Source organism: Ipomoea nil, unplaced genomic scaffold, assembly GCF_001879475.1.
Source record: "Ipomoea nil cultivar Tokyo-kokei standard unplaced genomic scaffold, Asagao_1.1 scaffold1576, whole genome shotgun sequence".
Classification (NCBI taxonomy): domain Eukaryota; kingdom Viridiplantae; phylum Streptophyta; class Magnoliopsida; order Solanales; family Convolvulaceae; genus Ipomoea; species Ipomoea nil.
The window spans coordinates 4959760-4973928 of NW_017618004.1; the positions used below are offsets into that span (position 1 = coordinate 4959760).

A 14169-nucleotide genomic window follows, 5' to 3' on the forward strand; every position below is an offset into this window, starting at 1 on the left:
GGTGTATGAATGTTTGCGAGTGGTTTTTAGGAGTATTACTACCCGCTGAACTCAGATCAATGAATGTTAACAAGGCAAAATTACATGCATTTATAGGTGAAAGTAGTTGCACCTATAGTTATAAGTAGTTGCACCTATAGTTATAAATAATTGCACATATAGTTATAAGCACACCCAGGTGCATGAATGGTTGCGGATAGTGAATGCTAACAAGGCAAAATTACATGCACTTATAGGTGAAAATAGGTGCACTTATAAGAGATTTTACTTGCACTTCGATGTTCAATTATTTACGAAAATGCCACCGCATTTTTTTTAAGTTATTAGATTTGGACACGTGTCGTGCGCTGATTCGTTCGCATTTCCTTCCTGGGCACTTATTCGCACCTGAGTGCGTCCCTCTATATATATAAAACATTAAGTATAAACCTCACGCACATTAATACACCGCACATCCGCACGGGAAGCAACAAATGCAACTGATCCCTTCCCTACACACACACACACACACATATATATATATATATATATATATATATATATATATATATATATATATGTGTGTGTGTGTGTGTGTGTGTGTGTGTGTGTGTGTGTGTGTGTGTGTATGTGTGTATATATATATATATATATATATATATATATATATATATATATGTGTGTGTGTGTGTGTGTGTGTGTGTGTGTGTGTGTGTGTGTGTATGTGTGTGTATATATATATATATATATATATATATATATATATATATATATATGTGTGTGTGTGTGTGTGTGTGTGTGTGTGTGTGTGTATATATATATATATATATATATATATATATATATATATTTATTTATTTATATATATCCATCAATAAAATATCTTTATCATTTAGAGTGTTTAATCGTGTTTATTTGAAGTGATAATCATTATGGATAATAATAGTTTATTTTAGTGGAAGTTAATTTATATGTATGTTTTTATAGTTTTGCTACATTATACAATAAAAAAAATTAATATTGAGGTTATATCAACAGGTGTAAAGTTGTATGTATATATTTCTGCGCATCTAATATTGTCTTGCCCAATTGGCAAACACAAAGATGTATCATATATGCTACTATCAACTTTTTGTAGATAAGATTAAAAAGAAACTTATTAGATTAAGAAATCGATTTTAATTTCACCAACGAATTGATGTCCGCTTACCAACATTGAATCAATATAATAAGCCTTTGGATCATGAGGGTTTTGGTTGTCTACAAGATAATTGACCATTTTAATGGTTTTAAATGTACATAAGGTATCAGGGGTCAAATCCATTCTATGTATTAAACAAGAGTTCTGCTACATAGACTCCCAAAATTCTACTCCCTCATTTATACTCCCTGAGGTGGCAATCCAGGATGGGTTATTTTCATCATGTGGGTCCACAGAAAAATGTCTACATCAAGAGCATGTGAAAGGGAGTACAAGTTGGAAGTTTAAAATGGGAGTACACCAAGTATTTTCCATTAAACAATGCCCTTAATCCTTTTTTTTTTTTTTTTTTTTTAAGGAAAAGAGTCAAATAGACCCTTTAACTTTGAATGAAAAAGCAATTAAGCCCTCAAACATTAAAAAGGTTCAATGACACACTTCAACTCTTTAAAATTGTACAATTATACCTATTTACAAGTAATCAACAGATTAGCAGGTAAAAAAAAATATTTATTTATTTATTTTTATTTTTTGCCGGTATGCGGCGAAGAAGTCGCCGCCGACCGGTCTGGAAAGAGGCCTCCGTCGCCTCCTTACAGACTGGAAGGAGGAGGCAAACGTTACCTCCTTCCATTCTGGAAGGAGGCGGCCGTGCTGTCAGTCATTGCCTCCTTCCAGACTGGAAGGAGGCCGCCGTTGGCCGTTGTCTCCTTCCAAACTGGATGGAGGCGGCGGCCGCCGTCGCATCCTTCCAAATTGGAAGGAAGCGACGGAGGCCTTTTTCTAGACCGGTCGGCAGCGACTTTTTCGCCGCCGATCGGCAAAAAATAAAAATAAATAAATAATATTTTAAAATATTTTTGTTTACCTGCTAACCTGTTGAGTACATGCAAATAGGTCTAATTGCATAATTTTAAAGAGTTGAAGTGTGTAATTGAACCTTTTTAATGTTTGAGGGCCTAATTGCTTTTTTCATCAAAAGTTAAAGGGTCTATTTGACCATTTCCCGCCCCCCTCTTTTTTTTTTTTTTGGGAGTCAGGTTTCAATTCCTATCTTTGACGAACTATATAACCTTAGGTCACAAGACCTTGTCCCTTGAACCCCGATCGAGGGTAATGGTAAATTGTGGATATGTTACTGTGCGCTCTAGATTCACAATGAGATCATATCTGAACCCCACACTTTCGCTAAAAGTAATGATTTATTATTGATTGGTCAATCAGTGAGCTATGCCTGATGTAATGCACTTAGGGATTGTTTGGAAACTTGGAAAATGTTTTCTATAAAATGAGTCACTTTTTGAAAAATATTTTAATTTTTTAGTGTTTGGTTGAAAGTCGGAAAACTATAATTGTATGTTTGGTTGAAAGTTAAGAAGTTATATTTTTTCTATTTGGTTCATTTTTCAGAAAATGAATATATTATTTTATAACAACAACAACAATAATAAATGGTGGTGGTGTGCTGATGTGTTGTGGTGTGGTGTGGTGGTCATGGTCGCTGTCGTGTGGTGGTGGTGGCATGGTAATAGTAATCCAAAAACTAGCATGAAGAGATGTGTGTGTGTGTGAGAGAAAGAGAGAGAGACAGGGAGGGAGGAGACAAAGAGAATAAAAATTCCAAAAAATGTCTTCCAACTAAAATTTAGAAAGACATTTTATGTCAAATTATACATTTTTTCATTGATCATAATGAATATTTTTCTTTTGACTCTATTTTCTTTGAATATCCAAACACGGAGAAATCTAAAAAAAGATGTTTTGGAAGTCATTTTTTGAGTTTCCAAACGGACCCTTAATCTATTAATGTGAATATTTCGTGGATGTTTGCCTATACCGTACAATATTTATTTCCATATACAATCCAGGGTACATACAGCCCTGCAGGGTGTTAATTTGTTGTGCCTTTAATGCCAAACAGTAGGGTACATAAATGCCTCGATATTCCTTTAGAGCATCCTCAATAGTGAAGATTTTTTGTTGGTTTTAGGAAGCCAAGTAAGAGAGAGAGGAGAGAGAAAAAAAATTTTGACAATTTTTTTAAAAAGAATTACAACGATCGTGCAGTGGGTTCAGAGTGACCGCCAGCTGACGGCCACTCCACGTAAGAAATAGACATAGAGTCAGCTAGATCACATTAGAATCACCTTGCATGTGCTACATGCACATCTAAAAGCATAGAGTTTCCAATAGGTTTCATTAATTTTACATTTGGTAAAATAATGCTTTGAAATCAAAATAAATAAATAAGTTATTGAAAAAGAAAAATAAAACTAAAAATAAAGAAGTTTTCCTTCATACCCACTTTAGAATATCATGCAAGAAGAGGTTCTCTATGAGAAATGAGAATAAATACAAATCACCCGATCCATCTCAAAACAATAAACATATGTGATTTACACTTAATAATTTTTTGTTTAAAAAAAATGATGATATTTTTGTAAAAATACATAACTTTAAACGCATTGTCTAAAAGAAAAATATAATGGTTTTAGAGAAAAACATAATGATTTGGTGAAAATAATATTATTTTGGTAAAAAAAAATATCATTATTTTGAAAAATCAACATAAGTTTACTACTTCGTATTTATTTTTTAAGTTGCATCATTGTAGAGAAAAATAACACATTTTAAAGAGGGAGAGAGAGAAAGAAAACATCACTATATGGTGAAAATGACATGATTTGGAAAATTCACATCAGTTTAAATGAAATTAAAAACAAATAGTGTCATTTTTATAAATATGTAAAATATTTTCAAACATCAATTTGAGATAAACTCACTCACATCATTTTGAATGAAACTCAAATTTGTTTAAGTCCAAGCATGTATCATAGAGTTAATTTCCAAATGTTCATCCGACTATGACCTTTTCTCAAATTGATCCCTTACCTTTTAATTTTCCTAATGTGGTCCTTCGACTTTAAATTTTAAGCTAAAATGGTCCTTCGTTAGCTTTGACGTTAAGTTTACCCTTCATTTAACACCAATTTAGCGCCAAAGTTAACGAAGGACCATTTTGACTTAAAATTTAAAAGTCAGAGGACCACATTGGGGAAATTAAAAGTTAAGGGACCAATTTGAGAAAATGTCATAGTTGAAAGGCCATTTTGGGAATTAACTCATGCATCATATTGGCCTGGCCTACATACATATGGATAGTTCGGGAATAGTATATTTTTTTTAAGTACAATTTACTCTGTTACATGTAGTATCTGTCCATACATACTTTATCAACCTATTGAATCACAAAGGGATGTACTCCTTCAGTGGGATTTAATTTGAACTTGTGACATTCCATTTGGGAGATTCACAATTATGCCGTTTAGTCACAAGATATTTGGCTTTTTTTTTTTTTTTTTTTGAAAGTTTAGATCTTCATTCTTTCATATTTTTAGATGATCGAACAAATTATATTTATTCTTATTTCTTACAAAAACACATATTCTCACATGATCCTTTACACACACACGATCAGTGTCGATTTTTAGATTTTTGTGACCCTATTTTTGTAAATAAATGAGTTCCTACCAAAAGCGCAATCTTTACAACTAATCCGTAATTTTTCAAATAATAATAATAATAATAATAATAATAATAATAATAATAATAATAATAAGGTGGTAAAATGTTTCTGTTCGCAAAGAGAAAGACAAAAGACATATTATGGAATAAATTACAATTATAGATTTATAGCAACAACAACAACAACAACAACAACAACAACAACAACAACAACAACAACAACAACAACAACAACAACAATAATAATAATAATAATAATAATAATAATAATAATAATAATAATAATAATAATGTTGTACGCAAAGAATTAAAAAAAAAAAGGCACAAAGTTGAAGCAAACAGGGTTCGAACCTTCGTCCTCCAAAATGAAACACCATAAAAACACATGTCTACCATTTCTCCATAAACTCTTTTAAGATTTATTGTAATTTTATTTTATTTTAATGTCTTACCTAGCTAGGTAAAAATTAAATATTGGCCTTTTTGGCGGGGCAGAATGGGCTAAGTCCGTTTTGACGACTGATGTACAGCTATATGTATTAGAATACAAGTTACGGAATAGTGCATAACTGCATATAGTAGTTCGGGAAGTTAAGACCGAAGGTCGAAGGTTCCCGAGCATGTAAGTACTCTATTCAGAGAATTGAGAAATAAATCCCTCTAACGCATAGTTATAGAATGCAAAGGGAGACACATATCGAAGGGTCGGCATGTGCAACACGTGTCTTCCTTGCACTCGGCGGTCTCGAAGGCTAAGGAGGAGCGCCCACGTGTAGAGGTATATATGATTAGCCCATAGCTATTGAGCTCGATTCAAGTGTCGTTACTATCAATGAACACCTTTAAGGGCTTATCTCATGAGCTCGGGGCCTCAACCGAGTATTCGGGTCTGGACCAAGCACGAAAGAGCGAGAGCAGAAGCTCGTCAAGCGAATAAGGGCACATTATCCAGGTCGGATCAGTCAATACCCTACCGATGTCAAATCAGGTCAGAAAAATGTTCACATTATGTATGGAGTCGGATCCGATCACGCACTCAGTAAGTATAAGTGTATATACCGGGGTATATTCCCTATTTGCACCCCTTTATATTTAATTGCCGTTGACTACAATTATTCTATAATCAATATATATAATAATATAGAAGAAGAGAAAGAGAGTGCAGATGATGATCACTATTCACTAGCTTCCCCTAAAGCTTCTCCACAGTTTCGAGGTTGCTTCATTTATCATATAATAGTCAGTGCATGCATTGGCTGCGCTGCGGAAATTAAACCGAAAAAGGTCTGGCGTACGGCAAAATGAAAGGTATAGGTAGGTTGTTTCCATCACCCACCTCTACCCCCCGGCGGCGGCCACCTCTGTCGTCTTTTTCTGAACTTAATTGCATCCTTCCAGGGCTCCATGGAAAATGTACCCACCCCCACTCTGTAAATTTTCTGGTCAAGCCATCCAGCTACTTATATGCAATAATTTATAAGAAAAGACAAAACTTTACTATGTTAAAGTACCAGGAAATTAGCTAGGCTCCTTTCTCGTTAATTGGTAGGGGCGGTTTGGTGATGCATATATGCAGAAGCAAATAAGTAAAATATAGCTTAGTCTTAGGTTCATGCTTCTTACGAATATTATTGCCACTTTTAGTTTCAAATTGCATTTTCACTATCTGTACACGTGGATGTAGTCAAGCGGATGAAGTGTGCATGATGGAGATAGATTAGGTGATATGCATGATATATGGTAGAAAGGATTGTGGAATTCCAAAACGAGGACAAAACCATGAAAGAAATTCACATATTGCATCAGAGCCGACCATCACCCAGCTAGCTAGCATGAAGTAACAAATATATATTTTTTGAAATAGTTTTTATTTTTTACAAGGTAATATCTGTTCTATACTTTCTCACATATTTATAACTATACCAATTTGAAGTGGTAACCATGATGTCATCACAGTACATGCTAGTTGGCGGAGTAACAAATATTTACCACTACACATAATAAATAATTGGGAAAATGGTCAAATAGTTCATTGATCTTTACACGAACTAGTAATTAAGCACCTTAACTTTAAAAAAGTACAATTAAACACTTGAATTTGTCAAAATGAGTCAAATAAGTCATGTTTACCGGTAACCAATATGTTACTGATAAAACTTTCACTATTGACCACCATTGATCACCGTTGACCGTCACTAATCGTCGTCATAGAAAATAAAATTGCCACATTCAAGGAAAAAAGTATATCGCCAGTCGCCATTTTTAGTGGAGAAAGCATGACTGGTTGCTTTCTCCAACTGGAGAATGTGCATGTTCGATCGCCTTTTCTACTAGAAAAGCGCTTGTCTGGTCGCTTTTTTTCGACTTCTCTAGTGGGAGAAGGTGACCGACCTTCTTCTTCAATTCAATAGTATTGGTGACGGGCAATCGTTCGCTGAAATTTTCGCAGAACCCTAATGATCGGTTATCTCATGTGGATAACCGACTATTGAGTTTAGATGCGCCAAAATAACAAGTTTGAGTGTTTAATTGTAAATTTTTAAAGTCTAGTAACTTAATTACTCTTTTGTGTAAAGTTAAAGGGTCTATTTGACAATTTTCGTTCCCTAAATATACTTTGTTATTTTATAACTAAATGACACTCATTAGATTATGTTCATTATCATAGAAATGAAATTACCTCATAAATTATCTGGTAACGTTCTCTTATTGATCTGATTTTTTTTTTTTTTTAAATAATGATAACCAGTGAATTATTGAATATATACCACGAGGTTTGATATAAAAAAGAAGCAACATAATTGTTGAATATATATGGGAGACCGATCAAGTGAGAACCACATGTCCATGAGAGGAATGAGAACCCATCATAGTCGTTCATCTGTCCAGATTTAACAGATCAAACACACTTTTAAAAAATGCGGTGGTATTTTTATAAATAATTTGAGCTTTGAAGTGAAAATAAATTGTGTAAAAAGTGCAAGTAACAATTTCACAGAGTGCACCTAAGTGCAAGTAAAATGCATTACACTACATGTGCAACAATATAATATACACCCATCAACGATATTAAATGCACATAACATTATCATTAGGTGCACCAATGTAAAAATGTAAATTACTTGCACTATTAAGTGAAAATGGTTGCACTTTTAAGTAATTTTACTTACACACTTGCATCAGTTACTTGCACTTTTAACACATGTTACTTGCACCAAAGTTTGAATGAGTTATTTACAAAAATATTATCACATATTTTTTTAAAATTACATCTGATTCGATATGTTAGATCTAGATAGATGGACGGTTGTCATTGATTCTCATTTCTCTCTTGGACGGTCATTTTTACCATTTCGGCTGAAATTACCAAGGAACATATTTGCTGTTGATATAAAGAGTTGACTTGTTGGTTGGTTGGGTATTTCCATTGTTTTAGATAAAAATAAATAAATAAATAAATATTAAATAATATTGTGTGTGTATTAGTGTATATATATGTGTGTATAATTAATCACAGCATACTATTTTTTTTTTTAATCAAAACAAAGGATTGTAACAATATAATTTTATATCTATATAATTTATTCTTGACAATTACTGCACACTTTTTTTAATTCACAAATCCATAAACTTTCGAAATCACCGGTAGTGCTGACAATAGATTAGACACTAATTAATTAACTAAATTGCGTAGAACTTACCATTTTATAATAAAATAATTCAAGATCGAGAAAATTGATAGATAGATGTTAATTGTGTGTTGATCATAGCGTTGAAGGCATGTGATTATGAAATTACATGAAAATGGTTGACCCGACCGGTCGTGTATAGTAGTCAGCTTCTACTATATACTGCCCATATTTTGCCTTGTAATACAAGCCAACTACAATCAAAACCGTGCATTTGTCTGCTCTACGTACCACAAATTAAATTTCAGGCTCCTTTTTTTTTTTTTTTTTTTTTTTTTTTTTTTTTTTTTTTTTTTTTTTTTTTTTTTAAGTCTTACAACTTGTCAATAATCATCCCAACACCCCCATCCATTCAACTGCACTATCTGATCTATATTTCAATTTTGTGAGACTATATCCTACACTTCATGAATATGTCTCCAAGCCTATCAAAAAATAAGTCGAATTAATTTATGTGCACAATGAACCAAACCCAGTGTTCGTGACAAGAATCAAACTTCTGTCTGCTACTAGAAATAAATTTTAAATGAGACCTTTCGTCTCCTGACCAATGTCATGGGAGCGCACGATGTATAATTAACATGTGATTCAATTCAACTATTTACATTAGTTTTTATATATATTACCCCGAGGACAATCAGTTAAGTAAATCTCTCTGTGTCAATTTTTTTAGACATATTTCATTGGATATTTGAGTTATTATGTCAGTTGAGTTATCTTATAATCCTATCAGTCTATCACTCATATTATTATTTGATGTATGTATCCTTTTATATGTTTTCTGTAAATTAAAAACAAAAAATGAGTGTATCATCTTTTTATTACAATTACAATATCAAATAATCAATAAAAATCTCTAATACACTCATTCAATCAATGGATTATTTTCACTATAACAGCTTCTTCTTTTTTTTTTTTTGAGACACTATAACAACTAAAAACAATATAACAAGGCATTAACAATGGAGGACCGAGGACTAGCTAGTCAATCGAGTTTTCCAATTACATTTGTTGGTGACTAGGGTTACTAATTTCAACAATATAGTCGACAATAGCGTCATACAAATTTTTCAAAATGTCATTTATGACCAGAAACATTAATTATATTTACCATGTTTTGGTGGTTGAATTTTTTTAAAATTTTAACCATGCTTATAAAGAAATACTAACATAAAATACCTTATTACTCTTAGAGGTCGTTTGATTCACGGAATGTTAGGTTATTTAGAGAATATTAGATTAGGTTGGGAATGTTAGATTCTTGTGTTTGGTAAAAACTGATATATGTAATATAAACATGTTTGATTGATGAGTTGTTGTTTATGTTATAATGATTATTTTACCACAATACCCTCAAATTACAAATCACCTCGCAAACATGGAAATATGCAAATTAAAAGTGCTACAATATAATGTTATTTCTAGCTTTCCCAAATTTATGTTTTTCCTTATCTAGTCCTTTTTCATAAAAATAAAAGGGAAAATGGCACTTTTTTCTCCTGAGTTATATACTTATAGCACTTTTTCCCCCTCAATTATTTAAGTGGCTGTTTTTCCCCCTAAAATGTTAAATGGACATATTTACCCTTAAAATAAATATTTTATTTATTTTTCTTCTCCAACAAATTATGACCATAATTTGGTTCAAACCAAATAAACACTATAGCAACCAAACCGAAATATTCCAATTACAATTTAGAATCGAAACTCGATATTTAGAGTTTATTAAAATCCCGGAACGGACGGTTCATGTTACGAACTGAAAAAATAAAATACATTTATTGTTGAATTTAGATTATTTTTAAAATAAAAATAAAATTTTAAAATAAAAACGGTTCAAAATCGCGAATCGGGTCCGGAACCGCTGGTTCACGGTTCAGGATCCAATTTCTTTGATTCATAATTTTAATAAATTGAAATCCAAATATTGGGTTCTAGATCTGAATCATAACCGGAAACTTTTAATTCGATTGCTATAGTGTCCGATTCAGTTCGAACCGAATCGTGGTCATCTCTACGTATACGCAATAATTTGTTGGAGAAGTAAAATAAATAAAATGTTTATTTTAAGGATATAAATGTCAATTTAATATATTAGGGGGAAAAACCACCACTTTTAGAATAATTGAAGGGGCAAATGTGATTACCTAAATAATTGAGGGGGGAAAAGTGCTATAAGTATATAACTCAGGGGGAAAAAGTGTCATTTTCCCAAAATAAAATAAAATAATAAGGTTCAAAATCTATGAAAATTTTATAGCAAATCTTTCACCTTTTTATGGGATAAAGAATGAGTTGAATAAATCAAGTAAAAACTTAACAACTCAAGAGAATGTCGTGTGTAGAAGTTAAAAATTCAAGAGCAAAGAATGTAAAATGACAAGGGAATTTCGCAATACCTAAGGTTGATAAGGGAATCACATCCCCTCAAACATAGGAATGTTATATAACCCACCCAATATAATATAACCTTAGTTAAAAAAAAAAAAATTGGGATTTATAAAATTGATATAATACATATGACTTTCCAACATATATTAAAAAAAAAAAATGTAATAGAAGATCTCTCTTCTCTGTTTGATAAGTCCAATCACGTGCCCTTAGCCCCGTATCAAACGATCCTTTCGTTCTCATTTCTGTTTCCCTTCAATACTTTGTCTTCCTTCCCAGCTTTTATTATTATTATTATTATTATTATTATTATTATTACATGCTAAACATGCACTATAAATACGGCGAGCAAAAACGCTTCATTCACCATTTGAAGCAAAGCCTTGCATACACATACCACAAACCCACACATTTTCTTCAGAAAAAATTATAATGGCGGCGGTTCACTGCAAGATTGGAATAATCGGAGCCGGGATAAGCGGTTTAGCGGCAGCTAAGCAGCTCTCCGACCACGAACCGGTGGTTTTCGAAGCCACCGGCTGCATCGGAGGGGTGTGGAAGCACTGCTCTTTCCGGTCCACTAAGCTGCAGACCCCTCGCTGCGACTACGAGTTCTCTGATTTTCCTTGGACCCAAAGGGATAACTCCAGTTTCCCGACGTACCAGGAAATTATCGACTACTTGCATTCCTATGCCACTCACTTTGACATCTTGAAATTTGTCAAGTTCAATTCTAAAGTTGTGGAAACCCGGTTCATTGGCCACCGGGAATCCACCGGCTCCGGTGGTGATAACGGAGAATATGGAAGCTTGTTGCCCGGCCATCCGGTTTGGGAAGTTGCTGTACAAACCAACCAGTCCGAAACCCTACAGGTAACGAATTGAAACTCCAGGTCTTTAGTTCATTTGACTCCATTATTGGATGCATGCATGCATGTCCTCAATCCTCATAATCTTATGCATTCATTTATAACAATATATTAAGCCATAAATATGTAACAACTTAAATTTGTGAGGTAATATTTTAATTCTCTTATTTAGCTTAACTGTACTCTGATCTCCTCTCTCTCTCTCTATATATATATATATGATGGCATTATACAGTGGTATAGTTTTGAGTGTTTGGTGGTGTGCACTGGAAAATATGGTGATGTGGCAAACATACCAAGTTTCCCACACAAGAAGGGGCCTCAAGTGTTTAAAGGAAAAGTGTTGCATACACTTGATTACTGTAAGCTAGACAAGGAGGAATCTACCCAGCTTCTCAAAGGGAAGAAAGTTGTTGTGTTTGGGTATAAGAAATCCGCCATTGATCTTGCTGTTGAATGTGCAGAAGCTAACCAGGGTATGTATAGTAATTTCTTTCTCCTTCATATTTAATAATCTTTATTTGACCCTTTTTTCCTGCGTCCTCAATATATATACATAGGTGATAGGTCCATAATCAGGTGTGAATTGATCTTAACATGCAAATTTACGAACTTCTGAAAGATTGCACTGTACTTACTATATGAATGCACTGTACCCCGATACAATTGCATCCCAAGGTTCTCGGAACCGTAGTGGTGCAATCATGTACCTAATAGTTGCAGTGCAGTCCTTAAAAAGCTTCTAGATTCGCAGATTAAGATTGGTTCTTGCTTGATTATGATTCATTTATTTATTTATATATATATATATATATATATATATATATATATATATAACATGAGCATTATGGCTTGCATGAAATTAAAGATACAGAGATCGAGAAAATTTCAAAATTTTAATTTTCCTATTAAAAGACCTAAAACATATACAATTTTTTTTTTAAAAAAAGAGGTGTCAGAATTCAATGAAGAATTTCAGACTTTTAAATTGACTTGAGGACTATATATAAGTGACCCCTTTCAAGATAAGCAGAATTAGGCTGGAATTTGAGTGAGGATTGGGGATTTGACCGTTCACATTATTATATAGTTAATTAAAAAGCATGACTTTACTAGTCGATCAAACCAGGAAAAGTAGCAGTTTAGTTTTCTCATGGTGGTTCAGTTTTTGTATGTTTCTTCCGTGTATTATATTTCTGGGTGCTTTTACACTTTCCATGATATCTGACTTGAGCATGTGCATCTTGTTGAACAAAGGAGGTGATGGGCAAGCATGCACTATGGTGATAAGGACCCTGCACTGGACTGTTCCACACTACTCCGTTTGGGGTTTGCCCTTTTACTTGTTCTTTTCAACCAGGTCTTCCCAGTTCCTGTATGAACGACCCAAACAAGGCCTTGCTAGGACCCTTCTCTGCCATCTCCTCTCTCCTTTGGTAAGCCCACACTTTAACTGTACTCCTCTGAGCTGATATGACTCTGATACTAAATTGAAGCATGTGTTCCATCTCAACTAAAAGTCTAAGCTGATAGTGGATTGTATGTTTATATAATTATATATTATATGCTCAACATGTTAGATTAATGAAATGACTAATATTATCATATCAGAGATGGGGAGTTTCTAAGACTATTGAGTCGTACCTGTCATGGAAGCTGCCACTTGACAAGTACGGTTTGAGACCAGACCACCCCTTCGTGGAAGACTATGCATCTTGTCAGATGGCAATCTTGCCGGAAAATTTCTTCCAGGAGGCTGAAAACGGGAAGATCCAGTTCAAAAGAGCCGCCTCAAGGTGGTGGTTCTGGGAAGGCGGAGTTGAATTTGAAGACGGCACACGCCTGGAAGCCGACGTCGTGATTCTCGCCACCGGTTTTGACGGCAAGAAGAAGGTGAAAACTATACTCCCAGATCCCTTTCGCAGTCTGCTGGAATTCCCCTCGGGAATGATGCCTTTATACAGGGGAACGATTAATCCTCTGATTCCCAACATGGCGTTCGTGGGGTTCATCGAGAGCGTCTCGAACCTGCACACGGCGGAGATTCGCTGCAAGTGGCTGTCGCGCCTGGTGGACGGCCACTTCAAGGTTCCGAGGGTGGAGAGGATGCTGGAACAAACGAAAGAGGAAGTTGAAATCATGAAGAGAAGTACGAGGTTTTACAAGAGGAGTTGCATTTCCACCTTTAGCATTAACCACAGCGATGAAATCTGTGAAGAAATGGGGTGGGAATCATGGCGGAAGAAGACATGGTTGTCTGAAGCCTTTAGCCCATACAACAGCCAAGATTATACAGAGGAAAACTGATACTATATGCCAATATATATAATCCTGGTCAGCTATAAATTAATATCTTTATGAAAAAAGAGTGATTTCGTTGTTTGGTTAAGTTTAAGAACTACCATGAAAGAGTACAACTGTACGAGGGGGTGGGGATGGAGTACGTTCGTTACAATAAAATTTTGTGTACTTTAATTTGTAATAAGCTATGTTTTTAATGAAATAATGAATAATG

General features: G+C 34.0%; 1 protein-coding gene across 1 annotated transcript; it reads left to right on the forward strand.

Moving 5' to 3' along the window:
• The first annotated feature begins 11156 nt into the window (after positions 1-11156).
• LOC109190389 (probable flavin-containing monooxygenase 1) lies at positions 11157-14169 on the forward strand. The gene is made up of 4 exons (XM_019340856.1): positions 11157-11658; positions 11890-12130; positions 12912-13090; positions 13266-14169. The coding sequence occupies exons 1-4, from the start codon at positions 11218-11220 to the stop codon at positions 13959-13961; spliced, it is 1557 nt and encodes a 518-aa protein (XP_019196401.1). The 5' UTR covers positions 11157-11217; the 3' UTR covers positions 13962-14169.

Excerpts from the sequence above, each read along its gene's own strand:
- LOC109190389 (XM_019340856.1), top strand. The coding sequence starts at position 11,218 with ATGGCGGCGGTTCACTGCAAGATTGGAATAATCGGAGCCGGGATAAGC. Across the intron at positions 11,659-11,889 it reads ACCAGTCCGAAACCCTACAG|TGGTATAGTTTTGAGTGTTT; the intron begins GTAACGAATTGA and ends GGCATTATACAG. Across the intron at positions 12,131-12,911 it reads ATGTGCAGAAGCTAACCAGG|GAGGTGATGGGCAAGCATGC; the intron begins GTATGTATAGTA and ends TGTTGAACAAAG.